This window comes from Leopardus geoffroyi, chromosome D3, assembly GCF_018350155.1.
Source record: "Leopardus geoffroyi isolate Oge1 chromosome D3, O.geoffroyi_Oge1_pat1.0, whole genome shotgun sequence".
Taxonomy (NCBI): Eukaryota; Metazoa; Chordata; class Mammalia; order Carnivora; family Felidae; genus Leopardus; species Leopardus geoffroyi.
This window is the reverse complement of record NC_059339.1, coordinates 29,959,176-29,982,523: the sequence shown is the minus strand read 5'-3', so window position 1 is coordinate 29,982,523 and position 23,348 is coordinate 29,959,176. Positions and strand designations below refer to the sequence as shown.

The window sequence follows — 23,348 nt, the reverse complement described above, 5'->3', positions numbered from 1 at the left end:
TCCCCATGGCCCCTTCCCTCTCCCCTCTCGTCTGCCCTAACCTAGTGAGGCAGGCCTGCCCCAAAGCCTGGCCTGGGTAAGCCATCAAAAGACCCTCCTCCAACCCCTTTTTGAGCCCCTCTCCTTCAGTGCCACATCCCCTCCGTCCCACCCAGTCTCTTGTCCTCCCCTTACTGGCTGCTCTGTCCCATACAGCAGCACCAGCCACTGATGCCCGCTGAGTCTCTGAAAGTCAACTGGTCTAAACTGAGATGTGCTAGAAGTATCTAACACACATGGGATTTTGAAAACTGGAAAAAAGAATGTATTGTTTTTCTGAAATACTAAATATAGGTAATATTTTGGATATGTTGGCCTAATTGAAAGGTATTACTGAAATTAACGTCATCTCTTATGTGGCTAGTAGAACATTTAGAATAGATGTGGCTCACATTTCTCTTAGTGCTGCCCAACATCTGGCCCCCAACTGTGCCCAGCACCCTCTCCTGACTTCACACCTCCCTTGTATGGTCTTAGAAAAATTTCCAAGGTTTGCAATGTCTACTTACTGAGGATTCTTATATTTTTGCCTACAGCTTGCTGTATCCACATGTCCAGACTCAATTACCAGCGCTCTGGAATCTGCCCTCATCCTTCCACCTCCCTCCAAGGGCATGTTTAGCCTGGGTCCTCCTCACACGCACCCAGGCTGCAGGCCAGCAGTGTGCTTCCCTGTCTCCAGGGTCCCCCTCTTCTCACTGTCTCAGGCCCCTCACTCCTAGAGCATTGACGACATCTCACCCCGGCCCTCCACATGAGGATCATCCTCCAGAGGTCCTCTCCCTCTTTCTGTCAGAGTGGCTCCAGTGTGGGGGCCACCTACTCTAAAGCAGGCCATGGTCTCTACCATGTGGCCCCGGTCTCCAGTTTAAGTATCTCTGTCCCTCACTGGAACATGAACCCTGTGAGAGCAGGGCTGCCACCACGTTGCTGCCCACCTGACTGGCAGTGGTGGGGACATTCACGCGGTTCCTGCGGAAGTGGCTGCTGACCCCTCTCCACCCGCTAGGCCATGTGACTGCAGCTTCTCCCAGCAGGCAAGGTTCTCCACCTGGCTTCTGAGCTAGGCCTCCTGACTTCCTCTGGCCAAAAAGAGAAGAGCAAATGTGATGTGGGCAAAGGCTTGCCCTCTCAGGGCTTCTGGAAGCCTGAGACCACCATGTGGCAAAGCCTGCACTGGCCTATAGGAAACTAGATGTGATGCAGTCCCTTTGCTGCCCCAGCCATGAATGAAGCCATTTAGGTCCAGTCAGGCCTTAGCTGACCACAGATACAAGTCAGATCTCAGGGCAGGGCCAGCAGAAGCAGTCCCCAGCTGAGCCCAGCGAACACTGCTGGCCCACAGAACATGCTGTTGTTCAGGCCTCTTGAGTTCTGGGTTGGCTTGCCACTCAGCCAAAGCTTACACAGGCTGTCTGAGCTCCCTGATGTGGCATCAGAGACCCACACTACTTCGTCAGGGAAGGTAAGCCCAAGCTGCCATGGGCTCCCCAGCTCCCAGTGCAGAAACACAGAACCATGTCCTGCAGGAGCCAAGCCTTCTCCATGATAGTATTTGTGGAGCGTGGCACGGGCCCTGGGGGCTATGAGAAAGGAGAGCGCACTCAGCTGGCACTTCAGACAAAGGAAGCCGTGTCCAGGGCAGGAGCCTCCCTGGCTAAGATGCCAAGAACAGGCTTATTCTCGGCAGGAAGATTCAGAAAGCAGAAGAGAGGAAGCCCTTCTGAGGGCAGGTTATACCTTTAGAACTTTCACTCTTTTCTGTCTAGCTGGTGAGTGGCCTACCTGTGACCCCTACCTAAAATGGGAGTGGTCAGGCAAAAGCCTGCTGAGCTCATAACTGAAACCTGAGCAGATGCCACTTGTACATCACTGACCCTGTGGGCCTGCCACTTGTGTAGGGGTGCAGGTTCCCAAGGGCCAGGCCAGGGGCACAGGGAGGCTCTTTGTGTACATCATCTAGTGGATGATCAAGTTTCCGTCACGGAGTAACAGAATATTTTTTAAGTCTAAGGGAAAACCAGGTTTTAAGATTTGCAACTTAAACCATCTGTTTTAAAAGTCAAACCAGAATTTTTTTTTTCACCAAGCACAAAAGGTACCCCTGGCTCTCTGACATCCAGTCACAAGGCTGGGGCATCCAAGGCAGTAAATGAGCAGCTGGGAAGTCCCCAGGGATGGAGGGAAGAAGGTGGAGCAGTCCTGTCCAGCTAGGACTCCACTCAGCCCCTCACCAATCCCACAGAAACAGCCAGACCCTGATCCTGGCAGGGACTCTCAGGAGGGAGACTTACCACAGTCTTACTCGGCCTGGGTGGCACTGGTGGCCTCAGCACTCACATCCCCACCCTGATAGCTGCAACTGCTGTGCATTAGAAATCATGGTTTTCACTAACGGGAAAACATGCTCAGCATCACTCATCATCAGGGAAATATAAGTCAAAACCACAATGAGGCACCACCTCACACCTGTCAGAATGGCTAAAATTAACAACTCAGAAAACAACAGATGTTGGTGAGGATGTGGAGAAAGGGGAACCCTCTTGCACTGCCAGTGGGAATGCAAAGTGGTGCAGCCACTCTGGAAGACAGTATGCAGGTGCCTCAAAAAATTAAAAATAGAACTACCCTAGGGATGCCTGGGTGACTCAGTAGGTTGAGCATCTGACTCTTGATTTCAGCTGAGGTCACGATCTCAGAGTTTGTGGGATCGAGCCTGCTTGAGATTCTCTCTCCCCCCTCAATCTCAAACAAACATTTAAAAAATAGAGCTAGCTACCTACAATTCAGCAATTACACTACTATGTATTTATCCAAAGGATACAAAAATTCTGATTTGAAGGGGAACATGCACCCCAATGTTTATGGCAGCACTATCAACAATAGCCAAATTACTGAAAAAGCCCAAATGTCCAACTGACGAATGGACAAAGAAGATATGGTGTGTATGTATGTATGTATGTATGTATGTATATTATATATATACACATACATACACACACAATGGAATATTACTTGGCGACCAGAAGAATGAAATCTTGCCATTTGCAACAATGTGGATAGAACTAGAATATATTATGCTAAGCAAAATAAGTCAGAGAAAGACATATCATGATTTCACTCATAAGTGGAATTTAAGTAACAGATGAACATAGTGGAAGGTAAGAAAAAATAAGACAAAAACAGAGAGGAAAAACAGTCCATAAGAGACTCAAATACAGAGAACAAACTGAGGGTTGCTGGAGGGGAGTGGGTTGGGGGAATGGGCTAAATGGGTGATGGGCATTAAGGAGGACACTTGTGATGAGCACTGGGTGTCATATGTAAGTGATGAATCACTAAATTCTCCTGAAACAAGTATTATATGTTAAATAACTTGGATTTAAATAAAATTTTTAAAAAATAATAGTTTTCAGCTGCAATTTTAGGCTGTGAAAAAGCAGTGCCATCACAAGCAGAGAATAAGCACTGCTTCACCAAATGGGTGTAGGGTGACCAGAGTCAGCTTGTCAGGCAGCTGGCTGTGCCATGCCTTGGCTGTTCATTCACTGCTTCTTCTGGAAGCCCTGCTTGGCCACAATTTGGCTGCCCTGCTTTGCTCTTGGAAAAGGTGAGGGCCACCAAGGCCACTGCCACCGTGCTTCCTGTAGGGCCTCAAGCCCAGGAAGGTGGAGACTGGGGAGCAGGAGGAGTGGCTAGGACCCCTCATGTGGTGCTCCTTGGGTTAAGATAGAAAACACAAAAACATGGTGATAACACTGGAATATTTAAGAATTTACTTCATGGGGCACCTGGGTGACTTGGTTGAGTGTCCGACTTTGGCTCAGGTCATGATCTCTGTGGTTCACAAGTTCGAGCCCCGTGTCCGGCTCTGTGCTGACACCTCAGAACCTGGAGCCTGATTCAGAGTCTGTGTGTCTCCCTCTTTCTATGCCCCTCCCCCCTCTCATGCTCTCTGTCTCTCTCAAAAATTTAAAAACATTTAAAAAAATTTTTTTTTAATTTACTTCACCTTATTCCTATATCAGACTTGCGTGGATTCTACCAAAGTTTTGCCCCACAAGACACACACTTAAAGAGAAAACAGACTATATTAAGTTCCAGATGCAGTTTAAAATGTTAAGAGTAACTATTTATAAATAAGATGATATGCTGGAGGCCTCCTGAGGGGATCTGACATTGCACATTGTATTTGTGCACTTCAGTAAGCTATTTAAATCACCGAATGAAATTTAATTTCTGATTTGAAATTTCAATAAGTCAGGTATTAATTTTTAAAAACCCAAGTCATTGCAAATAGCCTTTTTGCTACTGCAGTGCCAATGGCCAGCTGGACCTGGGGAGACAGGAAGCTTGCAGGACACTAAAGGTGCCACTCTAGCTCATCCCACAGACATCACCCCTAAATGCCACCACTCTGCATAGCTTCCACACCACTCATCCCAAGCCTTCCCTCACTAAGGAACACCAGACAGCTGAAGAGGGTGCCTACCTGCGCAGCGTGAAGCGAACTGTGTCCTCGTTGTGAGAGGCCACCATCACTTTGGCCTTGGCATTGTGCTTCAGCTCCTCCAGGACATAATTGAGGCACCTGAAGGGAGTGCCATGTAAGCCCCAGCCTGTAGAGGCCACAAGCAGGCCCATGGCTGTCCAGCGAGCCCACTCCAAGTGTGGCCATGGTAATGGGACCAAGGCTGTACTTGTCATTCCTCAACACCTCATAGGTAAGAAAGAAAATGTGAGCAGTACCTGGGGCTAGACATTCAAAAGGAGACTACCTGGGACACAGTGCACTCAGGACAGATGGAGCTTTGCTTCCAGAAGGGGTCCATAAGGAAATTGAAGCCTCCCTGAGCATAGAGAGTGTGAGGGTTCTGCCATCTGGCAGCAATGGTGTGTGTCCTTATGACCATTTCCAGGAACATGTGACAACTATGTCTTTGCCCATGAGTACAGGAGACAGGGGCAAAGTGTGCTATGAGTCACTACTGTAATGACCTGACAGCAAACCACCAAAAGCTCACAAAGATGGGCACTCTGCTGGCTGTTGGGTTAACACTGTGGGCCGGCATGCTGACACAGGAGGATCCAAATACGTGTTACATGGAAAAGCAAGGGCACAGGACTGAATGCACAATGCCAAAGCAGATGTGGGTATACCCATGGCACACTTGGATACTCCCAGAAAGCAGGGCACTGCCGGGGAGGGAGCGGGAGCCAAGGCACTCAGAGTCTATTTGCAACACACACACACACACACACACACACACACACACACACACAACCTCACAAAGAAAAAGCATGGGATCTGCCTGTCCTTGCTGCAGGACAAGGTCAGAAAGACAAACACAGCAAAAGCAGATGTAGAAACAGTTGATGATCCTGGTGTGTAATTTGGAAAGCAAATGGGCTGCATGCGAGGCAGGAGGGCTGCTCAGGGATCTCTTGTCCTAAGTGTCAACAAGAGCTGGCTGGGGGACCTGGGCCAGTTTAGTTTTACTCAGTAGACTTTTCTGTACTAAAAATCCACCTTAAAAGTTTTTAGAAAGGGTAAAACAAAAGCTGAGGATTCAAAAAATAAGTAAAAAGCAGAGAAGATAATCAGCTCTGGTCTCAGGACAGAAGTCTTGCTCCTACAGAGGCTTCTGACACACTAGGCTGCTCCACAGTCAGATAGGGGTCACGTCAGGTCAGTTCCACCACCCCTGCCCTGTTTTGTCATTCCCCTCCCCAGGAAGCCATGAGGCCCCCAGGGGCCAAGAAGGGCTGGCGCACCTGTGATACATGGCATGAGTGGCCTCGTACGTAGGGTTAATGGGGTCCTCATAGCCAATCTCCGCAGCACGGGCGCGTTCCTGGGCCATATATGCACCCCGCACCAGCTTGGCCCCAAAGCACCAGCCCTCACGGCGAGCCAGCTCCACATCCAGGGTGACGTTGTCATAGGCGTCCTGTGGGACCAGGGCCAAAAGTTGCTGCTGACCAGGATGGGGCCCCCTCCAGCCTGTGTCCCCTGAGGCCCAGGTGCTCAGGGAAGCAGGGAGACAAGTGTGAGTGAGGAAGGCCCTCCAACCTCCATCTCTAAGAAATGGTGACTCCTCAGTGTGGCCTGAGGACAACTTTGTTGGGGGACAGACTAGGTGCCAGCAGCCACGGTATTCTCCGGAGTCTTCTCAGGCTGACTCAGGGCCAAGGGATGTTGCCCCATCCTCCCACCCACCCACCCACTTCCCCCGGCCCTAGAGCCTTGACACCCATCCCACACCATCTCCTCCAAATACCTGGCTGGTCCCAGCGCAGCCCAGCCCAGGTTTGTGCTCAGCGACCCCACCCTCAAGCACCTTGGGCTCCCTGAGGTACATGCAAGAGTCTCAGCAGGTCTCTTTGTGGGAAGGGGACCAGAGATTTCATCTGATCCTCAGAGGGACCCAAACTAAAAAATGGCAGGAAATAAAAATGGCAGGAAAAAACTTACTCATGAGGCCTTCAAATTTTAGGGATTAAGGCACATGAAGCAGACTGCAAAAAGCCTCCTTCATCTTCCTTCTACCCCTTCAAAACCCTGTCTGGGATCTGAGGCCCAGAGAAGGGGCCAGTACACAGCCGGTAACAGAGTCCTGGGGCCTTTCCTCCCACTCAGAGGCTGGCACACTCAGGCAGAGGCCTCTCCCAGCACCAGCACAGGACTCAAGTGAGGGGCATCACCTGCAGACCAGTGGCAGAGGTGGGGGGCAGTAGGCAGGGGCCATACCTTGAGGTAGCACTGGTATGTGTTGAAGATGAGCGGCTTCTCTATGTTGAACTTGCGCTGCATTTCCAGTGTCAGGCGGCTGATGGCTGGCTGGAAGTAGGTCTGCTCGGCATCCACCATCAGCCGCACGCCCACCTCGGTGGCTTTCTGAGAAGTGCGGGGTGGGACAGAAGGTTTGACTGGGATCAAGTGAGACAGGTGCCCCCCACCCTCTCTGGGCACATCCCAGGGTCCTCGACCTTGGCCAGGATGTCCATTCTTTGCAGCATCCTCGTCATCTGCAGCTCTTCCTCCTCCGTGAACCGTGACAGGAGAGGCTCCAGCTGTCCTGTCTGGGGCAGCATATGGTCAGGCCCCAGCAGGGCTCCAAGCTTCCACCTCTCAAAGCCACAGCTCCCTCTGCCTGAGGGCACCCACCTGCCCCCATGTGCAGGTCCTACCAATACCCCAGGACCAGCAAAGGCTACCCCATCCCCTGCCTTGGTCACATGGTACCCCAGAACCTTGCTGCCAGCCAGCACCCTCTGACTCACAGGGCTAGCCGCCCCAGGTCACACCTACACCCAAGGTGTCTGCTCCCACACAAGGGTGAGGAAGAAACCCTTGATCCATCCGATCACCCAGAAGGACTCAGCCCCTAGCAGAGAGAGGGATCGGAGAAAGAGTGGTGGCTACAAGCAGGAGGGAAAAGTTGCAGGAGACAGACAACACAGAGCGGGGACAGAGGCACCATCTCCAGACAGTGGTGGCCTTCAGGGAGCTGGCAGGTCAGCAGAAAGCTGGTGCTCAGCAGCTGGGGTGGGGGTGGGGGTGGGTTTGCGGGTGGGGAGCACCTACCCTGGAGGCCTGTGCAGCCCTGGGCCCTCTGCTAGCCCCAAATGCCCACTAACACTGCCCGGGGCACTCTCAGTGGGGCCTCAAGCATGCCCTTCCATTGGCCCTCGGTGTCTTAGCTTGGGGACTGAGCCCTCCATCAGCTGGGGCCGGATACTTGTGGAAGGCAGTATCTGTGGGATGTTTTCCCAAGGGACTTCTGCTGCTTTCCATCCCAGCTCAGGGGTGGTTTCAAACAGGGCACAAATTCCAAGCACCTCCCACAGGCAGGATGGGGCAGCTGGGTGGGTGGGGGGGGTCTCATTCCTCTCCCCCTGAACACAGGCTGGCCTAGTAACTAACTTTTAACAAACAGAACTGGGCATAAGTGATGCTGTGGGACATCTGGAGCTAGGTAATAATGCTTCCGCCTGGCTCTCAGGGGACACTCAACCTAGGAACCCAGCCACCACATGGTAAGGAAGCCCTGGCCCACAGCCAGCATCAACTGCTGACTGTGTGAGTGGGGACCCACAATGACCCCAGCTCCCACCACCCTCTGAGAACCGCAAGGGAGACCTTGAGCTAGAACCACCCAAGCTGAGCCCTGTCCTTCCAGAACTGTGACGTGGGATAATATGATTACTGCCATTTCAGGCCAGTAATCATATTAGGTTTGAGGTGACCTGACATGCAAGGAGAGAGGACACAGGTCTCTCTCCCCTTCTGTGGGGCGCTCATGGATCTGTCCTCTTCCTCCAGACCACAGGGGTGTTACGCAGCCAGGAAGGACTCTGGTTTCATCCAGCTGCGACCCCAGCTGCTGCCTCAGGGAAAGCAACAGGGAACATTTCCCTTCTCAGCCTTGTGCCCCTGTGAGACAGGGTGAGGGGGCGAGGGGTCATCACCTGCATGTTAGGGACCACCAGGTGCTTAGAGAGCTCAGTCCTGCTGTCGATGAGGCTGCTCCAGTCCAGTAGGTCCAGAGTGCTGTGGAAGAAGCTGCATCAGCACACAGGTGCTAGGATCTGTGGGGGGGCCTAGGCCCCAACCAGCCCATTCCTTAAAAGAGCATCCCAAGCCCAACCCCCACAAAACTTACCTCAGCTTTCAGTTTCAAAGGACAGACAAAATGTTAACATCATCCTCTGTTTACAAAATGGAAACCAAAACCAGAACATTCTTGCGTCAGGGTGGTGGCAGCTATAAAAACCCAGGGAGAACACCAAGAACACCACGAGCCATGTCAGGCTTGGGAAAGAGCCAAACACAGGAGGCCAGGAAGGAGGCAGACCCTGCACGTAAGGGGACAGCCTCTGCCAGTCCAGGGAACCTGGTGACCTCAGGTCCAGCCCCCAGGTCTCTCAGGATGAGGCATGGGCCCCTCCAGGATCTCAGCTGCCCTGACCCTCTACCTACCTGCCGTGTGGGTCCCAGGAAGGGCTGAGTGTGGCACCCTCATGCTAGGACCTGAATAATTCTGTGAGCAGCCCTGCTGGTTGTTGTCTAAGCTAGCCCTGGGCTAGCTGCAGCCCCAGCCCCCAGGACTCCAGACTCCCTGTCAACTCCTGCTGTTATGTCTCAGGGAACAGGTCCTTCAGCATTGTCACCCCAGGCCCATGCTCTTCAGGAGGGCAATCAGGACTGGGAGAAGCCGTTGCGGCTCAGCTGGAACCATGGCTGAACCAGAGCATACACTCCCAAATTCCCAGCTAGGGGGCTACTCTTACCCAGACACGCCCAAGGTCTCCGCAGTGAACCAGCTCTCAATCTCCGTCCTGGATGCGATGCCCATCTTTGCCACACTTTCCTTGAGAAGTGAGAAGGTGGCATTCCCATGGACGTGCCCCAGCCCCATTCACTAACATTTCCTGTTTCCCTGAACATTTGTGTTGCTCTTTTGACTTTATTACACCATTAGCAAGAACAAGATAGTTTTGGCCTGTGTTTCTGTTCCATAGACAGGTCTAGTCCTACCTGTCCCTGATGCCCCTTCCCAAACCCAAAGCCAGCACTCAGCCATGTGCAGGGCAAGTACCCCCGTCCCTAAATCCTGCCGCCCAGCATGTCCTCAACCTCTGGGAACCCACCTCAAACACTGCCTGGCGAGGTCCCCCCAGGCAGGGCTCCTTCCCAAGCCCCCACTGTGTCCACCCACTCATACCCACGAGGGCAGGGCTGTCCCACCTGTAGCACTGCCACCTCCAGCTTCATGTCCATGGCAGCCAGCCCAGCCTTCCCTTGCTCTGCAGCCATTTGGTGAAAGAATCGTCTCCACTTGGTCAGCACGTCTGAGAACTGCAGCTGCAAGTGCAGGCCTGAGGCACCGGCTCTGGCATATGCCCAGCTCCCTGCCCCCAGGGAGCATAGCTCCAGGCCCCCTCCCAGTCCTTCCTGTGTGCCTGGCTCCCAGCACCAAGGTACCAATACATGAGCTTTCACTTAATGCTCATAGCAGCCCCAAGTTCTTACAGACTTGTCTCTGCAGGTGGAAGGTTCTGGCACTTACCAGAAACTGGGGTCTCCCCAATGCGGTGAGCTTGATGGCTGAGAAGCCATCATCACTGGCTCTGCCTGTCAGAAGCCACAGGAATAACCATTAGGGCTCCACAGGGGGATGAGGAGGACCAGGAGCCTGTGCCCAGAGCGTATACCACTCAAGAGTGACAGACATGTGACAGACTGCAAATGGCTGGCGTGGCCCCCTCTTCTTATCAATTACCTACAACATACATGGTACTGGGTCTCCCTGACAGATGGGCCCCCAAGACCACCAGGGAGCCTTGAATGATCCAGTCGCCAAAACTGATGACAGTGCAGTGGGACCAGCAGATCTCTCCCCCCTCCCCCATCCAAGCCTAGCAGGGGCTGCAGCAATGTCTGGGTGGGCTGCCTGCTCCCCAGCATGCATGCCTTACCCTCCCTAGAAGTAGTTGTAGTGACAGCTCAGCAATCTCAGGCTAAGGTAGGTGGCACCAAGGATCCCTGCTACCCCCTGCCCCCAACAGGAGGGGACAGCCCAGCAAGGAGTCAGATATCCTGGGCTACTGGCTAACCATTTATAGGCAGAAGGACCATGTTTCTACCAAGCCCATAAATGCCCATGTACACAGCTACTCAGATACCCCACCTTGGAGGCGGGAACAGGCAACTTGGCAGGGTTTGTTGGCCACATGGGCCCAGGAATGCAGTGGGCAAAGGAGCCAGTGAGACTGGCCCATTCTGTCCCTGCCTCCATGTCCTCTCCCATGCCACTGGCACCCCAGGCTGCCCGGGGGGGGGATTCACAAAACACAGAAATGCCCAGTGAAGCACAGGATGGAGCACCAAAGGCACTCAATCACACTTGCCTCTCTCCTCCCTTCCAGAAACCCATGACCCATCTTGGCTTCTGTGACCTTTGCTTCAGGCAGAGCAGGCACAGAGGTAAGGAGGCGCACCATGCTCTGGACCCTCTCTGCCTGGCATCTCCCCAGCGCTGATCTCAGAAGGCTGCTTCTGAGTACAACTCACTCCTGCTCCTTCTAGCGTTCAGAAGGTACAGAGCCCACTGATGGAAGGGCTGCTGGGGCCACATGGTGGGCTGCACTGTGGCTGGGGGGATGTCCTAAAGAGTAAAGGACTCAGAGGCCCACTTAACTCACCTCCCTTGGCAGGCTCTCCACATAAGGCCAGGCAGGAGGAGTCCTCTGTGGCAACAGCACAGCCATTGGCAAACCCCAGTACCACATGTGGTGAGGCTCAAGCCCCTGACCTATATGGGGGTGCTACTCAGCCCACTGACAGCCTTACTGAGGTTCACATCTGGGCACTAGTATCTAGGAAGGGGCAGGAGGTGCTAGGCTCCTTGGGTAGGAGCTGTACTCAGGCGTGACCCCAGTGTGACCTAAGCCCAGCCTATCTTCCCCAGTGTCACCCATGGTCATCCCTCATGACTGTCCAAGCCCCAGGCAAGTGCTCTAGCCTGGCCTTGCTTTCACCCACCAGCATCTCTACACAAAGAGGTTGAGCCTCCCTGGCAGGTGTACAGCCGGCCCCACCTGAAGCCTCAATGCAGCGCAAGAACGTCTCCATGTGGCTGTCACACTTGGCTTCATTGGCATAGAAGTAGGTACGGGCACTGATGACACCATCCCTGCGGTCTCCAAAGGCCCGGTGGGCCTGGTACTGCTTCTCCCTCTTACTTGTACCTGGAGGGATGGGCACATGGCCTGAGCACACACAGGCTCTGTGCTGTGCTCTGGCTCCCACCCCACTCTAGGCAAACATGGGGCTTCCCCTGCATCCAGCAGGACCTGCCCATGGCCCACAGCCCTCTTCCCTCAGGACAGGCTCCTTAGCAGCCACAGCCCCCCTCCACTGTGCTGCCCACCACTCCCTGCTCCTATACTCAATGTTCCTTCCCCCTGGCCAAATCCTAGTCACATGGCAAACTCGGGCCAAAAGGCAGAACCCAGACCCACTTAGGACAAGGGGATGAGGACCCCTGGGAAGGCCCTGAGGATGTCAGCAGATCTGAAGTAATGGCCTGGGTGCACACAGGGAGAAGCCACATAGGCACAGGGAGGAGCCTTGGCCCCAAGTCTTGCCTGTGCCCTTGAACCTAGGTCTCCCAAGTAGGGGTGGTGAGGGTGAGGGGGGCAGGTGGTGAAAGTATTTGTTCCTGAATGGCCTCCTCATACTCACCACTGCCCTCCCTCTCTACAGCCGATGTACAGGACCTGTGGGAAGGAACAAGAGGGTGAGGGTGGGTCACACCACCTCAGGCTGCAAGTGACAAGCACGCATTCCCTTTGAGCAAGCAGAGGTGAGAGGAAGCCAGAAGTGGAGTCCTGAACCTGACCTGACATGGCGGACTGTACAAGAATAGCTGGGTTAGCCTGGGCAGGTAAGAGTGACTCAGGTGCCCCACCCGCCTCCTTACCCACCCCAGGCCTGCAGGGTCACCTCCCCCGAGCAGGGCAGGGCAGCAGCCTCACAGACCAACTTGGCCTACAAGCTCTGCACCCTGGAGAAGGCTCAGATTCCTCATGTGTAGGTGAGGAGTGAATAAAACTAGCTGATAGCCCAAGGCAAAGAGGAGGTGCTTGATGAAAGCTAGCTATGGGGGCATTCCTTCTGAGGGGAAGACAGAGCCTCAGGGCTAGCCAGGACTGATAAGGAACGGAGCCCGACAATTACCAAAGTACAAAATTCCCAAAGCTGAGGCCGCTTGCTCTGCCCTAAGCCCCCTGCATCCAGGCACCTCCAACCACTAGGAACCCCAGGCCAGGCTCTGGGCTCCTGCCCAGATGCACAGCTAGCCCCACCTCCAGCCACTGCCTGCCAGCGCCCTGCTTCAGTCTTGCCCCTCAGGTGTATCTTCTAACCAGTAATCAGAATTTTTCTTTTAAAATGCAAGCCCTCCCCTGGCCTCCCATCACAAGGGAATAACACCCCCCAGTCCTCATGAGGACAGATCAGGGAGGCCAGTCTGAGAACATGGTTGCCTCTGCCCACCCTCAGGCCTCCCTGCAGTCCCTTGGCCATGCCCTCACCACCCCTGCCTGGTCTGCCCCCACCCAGGTGCCCCCTCACCCAGAATGCCTGCCAGAATCACAACAGACACCATCCCCCTCTCACTGGCTATGACATCTGGGACAGCAAATGTCATGGCTAAACCTACTCAGATGAAGGAGCCGCTCACCATTACTGTCCTGGAGTGGCATTCGAGCAGCATTGTCCATCATCTGACTTTGTATTTAAAGCCTCTTAAATCAGTTCCCACAGAAAGAGTGCAGCTGAAGCCCTGTGGCTTATCTGGTGAACTCCTAAATGCTCAGACCCCTGGGGGCCCCTGAGGTTCTGCCCATACTTCACAGGAAAAGGACAGTGTTTTCCCCGTCCCCCACCCCCTGCGCTGGGGCACTTGAGACAGAGGTAAAGCCAGCGAAGCCACAGAAAGCTAATTGCACCTGTGGTAGCCTCAAGCTGAATCAAAGGTCTAAGGCAGCTTTTGACCTCCCTGCTCCTGCACCCAAGGGCTACCAGCCGCCTTCCAGGGAGCCCTCCCTTTAGACCCTGGTTCCTGTGTAACCCCAGGGCCCATATCTGGCAACTGTGAGCCAGGATGCCCAGGTCAGGACCCGGGAGTCCCAGTAGCTGGGACAGCTCACAGGGGCCGCGCACATGGCTACACAGCCCATAAGACCCCCACCTGGGAACAGGGGACAAGAGTCACTTCATGCCAACTAGACATATGTGCTTGACATACAGAAGAGGGTGAGGTGTGCCTGTGTGACAATATCTGACTCAGTAACATAAGGGAGGGGGTCAGCCCCACACACAACATCCCCACTGGGAACAAGGAGCACCTGTAAGACCAGCCCCAAGCTGTGGTCCAGGTACAACCAGGCAAATAGCATGACTCAGGACCCACCATCTGCACTAAGGCATGGGTCTAACCAGCAAGGACGATGGCTGCTGGGGACTTGGGCCTTCTCTGTAACCACACAGCCCATGGCTCAGGGAAACACAAGTATTCATCTTCAAGGTCCCTGCCTTCTAGGTAGGCTGCATTCTTTCACATGGGCTCCCAGGGACCCAGCACTGTGTAAGGTGCCCACTCAACATTTCCACAGCTGGTCTACCCACCCTCCAAGCCCCAGCCAGCCTCCAAAGGGTGTGCGCCACTCCCATCCTCACTGCCAGTAGGTTCAGTGGCAGGAAAGCAGTCAGAGTCTGTGCTATTTCCATCCATGAACCTTCTGGGCACAAACCAGAGAGGAAGCACTTTAGAAATGGACTGAGCAGAGGAACTGGGTCGGCTGCACAACCATGTGGTCAGGGGGACAGCGGCCTGTCTCTGAGCAGATGGCACTGAGAAGGATCAGGGTCACACTGTCAACCAGACCTGGTGGGTGGGTCATGAGAAGACAAAGATGGCAGCTGCCAGGTGCAGTGGAAGGGAGGAGGGTCACGTGACTGGCAGGGACCGGAAGAGACCGCCCAGTGCAAGCACACGCACACACACGTATGCACACATGCATGGCCCAGGATGTGAAGGAAGGAAGAGAATGCGCCAAGGGGCAGAGGGGAGAAGAAGATGAATACAAGTGGCCCAGGGGGTTGAAGAGGCAGTAGGGAGGCCCTGACCATCTCTTGGCCACCTTCAAGCTCAGCTCACTACACTGGGTGATGTGTTGACTGGACGCCTTTTAGAAAAAAGCAGAAAGTGAGGGGAATAAGGTAGCAGGAAGGAGTGAAGCACAGACAAGCCCAGTGGAGCTCATTCCTGCCTGCACATCCACATCCCTAGCCCCTCAGACCCTGGCTCCAGGCAGCACCTGAGTGTTCTGCGCACACTAGTCCTATAGAGCTGCCCCCACCTTGGGGCTCCACCGCCAGCCAGTCCTGTGTCTGCACAGGCAAGACAGACACACCTGCCATCCACACTATCCCCAGATGTCCTCGTCATAGTCAATCATCAGGAGGTACACTTTCCCTATCCCCACAGCTCTCAGCTTACTGGGGAGACCCTATGGGGCTCCTGCCTTCTACCAGGTGTTCTGAGAAACACCGTCCCGCCCCCGCCATATGTGGCTACTCTCTCCCTCTGCCACCTGTAGCCTCCTACCTCCTGCTTCCTGCCCAGGGATCCCTTCCAGGATCCCCTCCTCAGAACTTCAGGAGGCCTGCTGGGCCTCCTGTGCATTTAGACACTTCTATCCTTTCTGTGCCTCACATGGTTATGCCCACAGCAGGCCCAGCACCACCTGTACCCTTCCTACTCCAACCCCTGTGGCCTTAATTTGGGGTAGTGGCCTCTATATCACTCCCCAGAGCAGGGTCTATGTGCCTCGTGACAGGATTAGCAAAACAGACCTCTGGGCCCCACTGGGACACAGAAGTAGTTCTCTGCATGGGGGGCTGCATGGATGAAGGCTGCATGGTAGGAGTCACTCTTGACTAAACACCCAGGAAGCTAGGCAGGCAACTTGACAGTATAGATGTTCAACCAGCACCCACAAGCCTGGTTCTGTCACCCTGGTCCAGGCCTCTCCAAAGGCACATGCCTGGCAGCAGACCTGGGCATGAGTGGACACCTGCCACTGGCATCAGATGGTGGGCACCATGGTAGGATGGGAGGGACCACCACTCACATCCCAAAGCCCACCAAGCAGGGCTGCTACATCATGATGGGTATCAACAGCAGCATGGCCCAGGGGCACAGGTTCCTTGGATCCAGGACAGGGCAAGGCCAGCCCACATCCCGATGCTCCCCCTGCAGGACAGGAAGGAAGCCAGCCAGATCACCCTAGGAAATAAGTCTTTTCACACCAGAGGGAGAAAATCCTATTGTGAAATCACTCTGCCCTCAACTTAGACACAGCGGGAACACAGAGTCCCTTAGTTATTCAACAGGCAGCCTCACTGAAGGCTGCAGCCCCAGGCCACAGTGAGGAACACACAGAGGGGTGCCAAACTGGAGAACCCTGCCTTTAAGACAGCAAATGGCTAGACAGGGGCTGGGCTCCCCAGGCCAATCCTCTGCTGCTGTTGCTGCTTGGCTTGGACATTCCGTTCCCAGGGCAGGAGCCTCATGTGATGCCTTTCCCTCCCCTCCCCTCCTGTCCCCATGCCAGAGCAAACACCCCAGCATGCGACAGGGAAGGTTACTCAGCAGGCCTGTCTTGAGCCTCACGTGGTTGGGCACAGCTGCTATCAGAAATAAGGGTCCCAAATGCAAGCAAGGGCCTGGCATGGAGGGGTGCGTGTATCAGCACAGGAACCAGGCATTCTGCACAGAAAGGGCTGGTCTTGCTGGGATCTACTGTGAGGCCACCTCTCCCGGAAGCAGAGGGTGACCTTGTCCTCTAATTTTTTTCTGTGGCCCAGAAATGTAGGTCAGGGAGGTACCCATCTGTCCCTATACCCACTGCCCAGAGAACAGGTCCTACAGCAAGTTGGTGATCTCAGGAGGAGACCCCAGGCCAGCCCATCACACTGCTCCTGGCTGCACATTCCCTTCTTGGACCCCTGGGTAGGCACCAGGCTTGACAGGCTCCATACTTACCAGGCAGGGCCCACCTACTAATTAGAAAATCCTCCCAAGAGCTAGGCAAGGGTTAGGCAGTGGTACCTGTCCAACAGGTTAGCAATGCCTCAGAAGAAATGCTTTAGTAGAACAGAAAGCCAGAGCACTTCCTACATCAGGGTCAGAAAACGGTTTTTGTAAACGGTCAGGTAGCTTCTATCTTCAGCCTTGTGGGCCATATGGCATCTGTCACAGCTACTCAACTCTGTTCCTCTAGGTCAAAAGTGATTTGAATTTCATATACTTTGTTTCCAAATGTTTATTTTTGAGAGAGACAGAGAGAGAAAGAGAGAGAGACAGAGCATGAGTAGGGAAGGAACAGAGAGAGAGGAAGACACAGAATCCAAAGCAGCTCCAGGCTCTGAGCTGTCAGCACAGAGCCTGCCACAGGGCTTGAACTCATGAACTGTGAGATCATGACCTGAGCCAAAGCTGGACGCTTAATCGACTGAGCCACCCAGGCGCCCCGAATTTCACATACCTTTAAAGTGTCACAAAATAGGGGCGCCTGGGTGGCTCAGTCAGTTGACCATCTGACTTCTGCTCAGGTCATGATCTCACAGCTCATGAGTTCAAGCCCCGCGTCAGGCTCTGTGCTGACAGCTTGAAGCCTGGAGCCTGCTTCGGATTCCGTGTCTCCCTCTCTCTCTGCCCCTAACCCACTCGCATTCTGTTTCTGTCTCTCTCAAAATTAAATAAACGTTAAAAAAAAAAAAATTTTTTTTAAAGTGTCACAAAATAGTATTCTTGTTTTCTTTCAACCATTTAAAAAAGCAACAACCAATCTCACTTTGCAAATCACACAAAACCAGGCAGGCCAGCCACATTGGGCTGTGGGTCATGGTTTGCCAACCCCTATCCCTGCCCCTCCTCTAGGCTTGTGCACGCAAGACCTTTTGTGAAAGCCCAGAGCTGTCATCCTCACAGAGCAAAAAATACAAGAACCCCAGGTGGAACACAGGAGGGCCACTGGTAAGCAGACTGACCAAGCCCTCCTATCCTTAGGGACCTCCTCCCAGCCCAGCCCCAGGTGGCCCCAGGATGCTTTGGGGTTACAACCCAATGCCCAGGCAGGCCTTACTCCATCTCCTTGTGCTCCGCCTCCTGGGGGCTCAGATCCTCCTCCACCCCGTAGTCCAGGATGGAGCCCACGCCAAAGGCCCTGTTGTGCTGGATCAGGGGCCGGATGGACTCCTGGTCCTCACCAGCCACAAACTGCCCATAGAAGGTCATCTTCATCAGCTTGTCAAACAGCCTTTGCCCCAGAAGTCTCCTGGTGAGATGGAGCAGCTGAAAGGTAGAGGGAAAGGGCTGTCCTGGCTGCCTGGCCTCCCCCATCCCAGCAGGACACCCCTGCTTCCCCACCTACTTTGCTCCAACCATAAAGCCTTGACACACATCTCCCAAAGTCAAACACAACTCAGGGCCTTGATGTAACGGTGGACACCACCGGAAGCAGCTTGCCTCTCCACTTGTAGCTACTGTCAATCTACTCATCATGCAGGGCAGAGGTCCCAGTGCCGCCCCCACGGCCACTCACACTTCTCTGCCCTGCACACTCACGGGTGACCCAAGCAGCACATAGCAGTGCCAGACTATCATTTGGTGGATAAAGAAATGAATAGCAGGTCTCTCTGGGAATAGCAGTGGGTGTGTTCGTAACATCCTCTGTCTTCATACCTCAGTGGGTTATGCCAGGTAGGAGGATTCGGTGCAACTTTCTAGCAGGCAAGCACCCAGATTTTTTAATATTTTTTTCACTGTTTATTCCCAGTCCCTAAAACAGTGTCTGGCAAGGGGCCGGCCCTCTAGTAGTTACTGAGCAGATGAACACATGCTAAATTCAGAAGGAGTCCGACTTCAACTGGAGCAAACATTAGGCGAATAATAAGCCAGGTGGCCTTCTACGAAGTACACAGTCATCCAGGGCCACAGCAGACCCACAGCTAGAGTGGACATTCCCCTGAACAAGACAGTTGCCCATAAAGCACTCAGCTCCTCTAATCACATTTCACCATATCCTCAATTTCTGCCATCCTTTAAACAAAGTCCTGAGTCACTGCTTTGTGCCCAGTACAATTCCAGGCTAAACAAAAGAGAGAAGGAGCTCACATCAAGTCGGGAAGAGACCTCGATGGAGCGAGGCACCTCCACGGTGTGATTCAGAACAGGGGGTGAGGGAGTGACTGCCAGAGCACGGGTGGGAAATGTTTGCTAACTTAGACCCAGAGAGGGGGGCTTGCCAAGGCATGGAGGTGGAACGGAGTTCCTGCAGTAAGAACAGCCAGGGCAGGAAGGAGTGAGGACAATGGAGGCCCCTGAGCCTAGAAGGGATGGCTGCTTGGAGGGCACGTCTGCCACCTGTCTGGGAATTCCTATGTGTCCACTATCCCCCTCCACTTATCTCCAAGACGGAAAAAGCCTGAGGTCTGTCAAACCCAATGGATAACAGAACCCCTTTTGTGAGGAACATCTCTTGATTCAGGGCTTCAAGGAACAATCTCTAGTTTAAGCAGAAGTATCAGTAAATCAAACACCTTCATCCCCAAACCAGTCCTGAGCAGCCTCACATTGGCCCGAAGTCAGACACACCCTGAATCACAGGTGGGCATTTGGTGGAAATGCCTCGGGACCACACCTGAGGGCACCACAGGGCGTCCCAAGGACAAGGGTTTCCAGGCCATCACCTTTGCCTTGCTGCGTCCTCTCTGCAGTCGTGTCTGATTTTATTGCATTTCATTAGGATTTTGTCTGTTTTTTTTTAGAAAGAGATACAGAGAGAGAAAAAAAGGGGAGCAGGGCAGAGAGAGAGAAAATGGATCTTAAGCAGGATCCGTGCTGGGTAATGTGGGGCTCCATCTCACGACCCTGGGATCATGACCTGAGCCAAAATCAAGAGGCAGACACTCTCAACCGACTGAGCCACCCAGGTGTCCTGCATCTCATTGTTTTTATAAAGAGGATGAGAAAAAATTACAGCGCCAACTCGGGAAAACAGGACAGGGTGTCTCGGCACCATACAGCCTGGGCCAGTGGTCAGGGAGTCCATCGGCCAGAGCAGCCTCGCCAGTGGAAAAGCCAGATCTTGATTATATCAAAAATCACCTAGTGGCAGGTGGTGCAGAATCTGACACCCCAAAATCATTATCTGGCTCTGGGAAACCCCGACATTGTACATATCAGCTCTGAGAACTGTCAGAAACCACCATATGCAGAAATGGGCCAGTCTTCTACTCTTGGCCCAGCAAACTTTCCTGTACAGGGCCACATGGTAAATAACATAGGCTGTGTGGGCCACACAGTCTCAGTCATAACTATTCAGCTCTGCTGACGAAGCACAAAAGCAGCCACAGCCAATGCTAATAGAAGAAGCAGGAGCAAGGCAGATGCTGGAATTTGGCTCGGGGCGGGGGGGGGGGGGGGGGGGGGGGGCCTGGGCTGATAACCTTCCGCACACCCTGCACTTCGCACTGACCAGCTCCTCAGGTGTAGGCGGGGCTCAGAGGGAATGACAGGGAAGGCCATCCAGGTCACTGAGCCGGTCACTTACCCTCTCACTCTGCCAAAGGGGAGGCCAGCCTATCACAGAAGGTTATGGAACCACATGGGACAGGGCTGACAGTTTTAAAGCTATCTCCAGAGCAAAGCCGCCCCTTTAAAACCATCCTGGCATCAGGTGCATCCCTGGATGGCACAGCCTGAGATGAGGGTGGCGTCCCCTCCTCTCCAGGTAGGGACATCCTTCATGGGTTTAGAAACTCACACCAGGAACACATATACTTGCTTTCACTGTAAAAGACTCAAACAGATGTGTGCAGATCAAGAAGGGGTAAAGCCAGTTCTCTGTCCCACAAAAGCCACCATCACCATCCATCCTGTCTCCTTCCCTTTCTGTTACCCTCTTCTGCACTGGCTTATACGCAAGTACAGAAGCCTTTGTCATGGAAGACTTGGGTTTTCTAAACTCTTGTCTTCTGGCAAGGAAGGGACAAACTGGGTGCCAAACCAATGCAGCATCTCCAACTGAGCTCCTGCAGGCTGATACTCCCTGGGAACGGATTTGATGATCCCCCACCCCGCCCCACCGAAGGTGCCACACAGACCCACACTGCCCAGCAGGAAGAATTTTCACTGCAGGCCAGAGGACAAGGTAAATGCTGGTTCTGAAGAGCAGTCTACAACCCTGCAGCCTGGTCTCTGCCCCATTTCCTCCAGCACCAGGCACCGAGGCCACGGCACCAGTGTGACCCCTAGCAATGTTGTGGTGGAACAGGTCCCACGGGGGGCAGACAGAGTGCCGTTAGTGGGCTCCCTGAAGGCACCCCCAGGACACAGGTGGGACAGGAGGGGAGCCTGGGATAAGCCTCCCCACACCTCCAGGTACCTACAGTGGTCCTTGCACTCCAGCACTTTCTGGCACTTGGACAGTGGTCACTCACAGCACCCCCACGGTCTCCAGCTGTGCTGGCTTCTCTCTGGCTTTGATCCAAAGGAAGAAAGCTCAGAGAAATATGGCCTAGATGGCTCCAGCCTTCACTCCCTCCCTTCCAGTCACATGGCAGCAGGCACAGCTCCTGCACCACTTCTGCCCCATGCATCCCAGTCCCACCCAGCAGTCCCATGATGCCCCAACAGCAGGAGCCAGGTCCCTGTCCTTGTCCTCCACGGAGACTTCATGGCCAGCCACTTTCTCCCCTAGTCGTTCCCACCCACCACCCCCGCCCCAGCTGCCTCCTCCCTCCTGACCCCTGCACCTCCAGAACTTGCTGCTCCTTTCTGCCCTTCAGACGCTGGTGCTCCTCAAAGGGTCCTCAACACCTCCACCCCTCACCAGGCTCCTTGAACCCCAAGTGTTCCTTTCTGCCCTCCTCTCCAGTTGGCCTGGGCTCTCCACAGCCACAAATTTGCCTCAGGACATCCACATCTACTGCAAACACAGATGACTTCCAGAAGCCTCCATAACTCCAGTTCTGCCCCTTCCGCCTCCTTCAGGGACCAAGGGAGGCAGTTATGATACCCTCAGCACAGCCTCGCTTGAGAAATCAACACCACCTGCATAAAGAGCCTTCCAGACACTTAGCACCAACATGCACCTTTGCAAACTGTTTCCAGGATCACCCTGAAATAACTGTCATCTCCATACACCCAGACTGACAGTGGCTAAGACGGCGTTCTGCTTTTTACTTCCCCAAAGCCCACACACTTTTCACAAGTTACTATATTGAAGTAATAAAAGCTGTAGTTCAAGGGGCTTCCCATTTTCCCTCAACACTGTTCGGAGTGGCTGTGTCTGGCGAGCTCCTGAGTCAGTTTCTGAGAAACCAAGACCCTTCAATACCACCAAGATTCCCTTTTAGGCAACATTTAAAACACTCAATTTTCAGGTGACAACTTTGCATCACCACAAGGAGCATATAGCTTAAAAATTCAGAAACTGGTCTTTGTTTTTAGTTGATAGTAACTGGCATTAGGAAAATTCACGAAGCTCAAAAGACAATGCAGGAAACACCTCCCCTTCCTGACTTCCCGGCTACAGGCAATGCTCAAGGCGCTCCCCCGCTTTACAGTGAAACTCCACAACGGCTCCCGGAACACGCAGAGGATCCGGCGCGCTCCGCTGCGCACCTACCCACCCACATGCCCACCCGCGCACCTGCTCGTGGTGCGCCAGCAGCGCAGGTGAGGCGCACAAGCGCAACACCAGCAGGCTGCGCGCCAGCTCCCAGCTGCGCCGGCTGCGGTACGCCTCCTGAGTGTTGCCGAAGTCCACGACGGGCAACGGCGGTCGCGCACCTTCGGCCGCCCGGCATCCTGGAGTGGCCTCCCGGCCTGCGGCGGACTGCTCGCCAGCCGCGGACTGCTCGCGAGCCACGGGCGCCGTGGACAGTGGGGCGACGCGGGGAGTTCCGAAGCGCAGCACATAAACGATGCACCTCAGAGCCATGGCGGGGCGTCCGCAAGCGCCAAGACTGCTTAAGTACGCGCGGCCGGCCCCGCCTCGCTCCGAGCTCAGCCGCGCTCTCTTCTAGAGGCCCCGCCCCAGGACCCGCGCTTTCTCTTCGGGAGGCCCCGCCCGCCCTGCCTTAGGATGCGCGCCTGATGCTGAGCCACGGCCCTCTCCGATAGACCCCCACCCACCCAGCGCCCTGAGCCACGTCCCCTTGCCAGGAGGCCCCGCACCACGTCTTGTGCCGCGTGGGCTCCTTGTGAAGTCCCGTTCCGTCCCGCCCCGCTCCAGGACCCGCACCTTCCGCCCCAGAAACCCCGCTCGGCACCCTGAGCCGCGCCCTCTCCTGGGGGTCCCCGCCTCCCGCCCTTGAGCCACACCCCCACGTCGGGAGGCCCTGAGTGGCGCCCTCCCCTTGGGAGGCCCCGCCCCGGCCTAGGATCTGAGCCACCTTGCTAGGGAAAGCCCGCCCTGGACTCCGCGCCGCGCCCTCTCCCCTAGGAGGCCAGACCCTTGACAGTTCCCACATCCGGTACGTTCTGCGGCCGCCTCGGTCACCCAATGGCGCCAAACGCGCTTGAAACCCTCCTTCTCAGCCTGTGGCCACACCCTCAAAGAAGACCCTGCCTTCTTGGATACATATTCCCAGCTTCATCTTTCCCCTAAGAGACTCCGCGCCTCCAGGAACTGGGTCCGCAACCAAGTGTGCGATTTCTCCCTGA

The 23,348-nt window shown here is 54.4% G+C and overlaps 1 protein-coding gene across 17 annotated transcripts in view; it reads right to left on the bottom strand.

Annotated features, from left to right (window-relative positions):
- The window catches only part of LOC123588145 (proline dehydrogenase 1, mitochondrial), a 74,590-nt gene extending 51,621 nt beyond the window's left edge, over positions 1-22,969 (bottom strand). For 5 of the 17 annotated variants that reach the window (XR_006707729.1, XR_006707726.1, XR_006707727.1 and 2 more), the window contains exons 1-12: positions 22,333-22,890; positions 17,761-17,969; positions 12,290-12,324; positions 11,644-11,793; positions 10,113-10,177; positions 9,791-9,907; positions 9,334-9,413; positions 8,512-8,593; positions 7,030-7,122; positions 6,791-6,937; positions 5,815-5,990; positions 4,532-4,630 (exon numbers count right to left, since the gene is read on the bottom strand). Coding sequence is in view for 11 of the 17 variants with exons in the window: in XM_045458463.1 (XP_045314419.1) it covers positions 4,532-4,630; positions 5,815-5,990; positions 6,791-6,937; positions 7,030-7,122; positions 8,512-8,593; positions 9,334-9,413; positions 9,791-9,907; positions 10,113-10,177; positions 11,644-11,793; positions 12,290-12,324; positions 17,761-17,969; positions 22,333-22,623 (1,544 nt within the window). In the remaining 6 variants the exon portion in view is untranslated. Of the gene's footprint in view, positions 1-977; positions 1,122-2,333; positions 2,405-4,531; positions 4,631-5,814; positions 5,991-6,790; positions 6,938-7,029; positions 7,123-8,511; positions 8,594-9,333; positions 9,414-9,790; positions 9,908-10,112; positions 10,178-11,643; positions 11,794-12,289; positions 12,325-17,760; positions 17,970-22,332 lie in introns of those variants that run through there. The other 12 variants (XR_006707731.1, XM_045458474.1, XM_045458471.1 and 9 more) reach the window with 11 other exon arrangements.
- Positions 22,970-23,348: the final 379 nt, after the last annotated feature.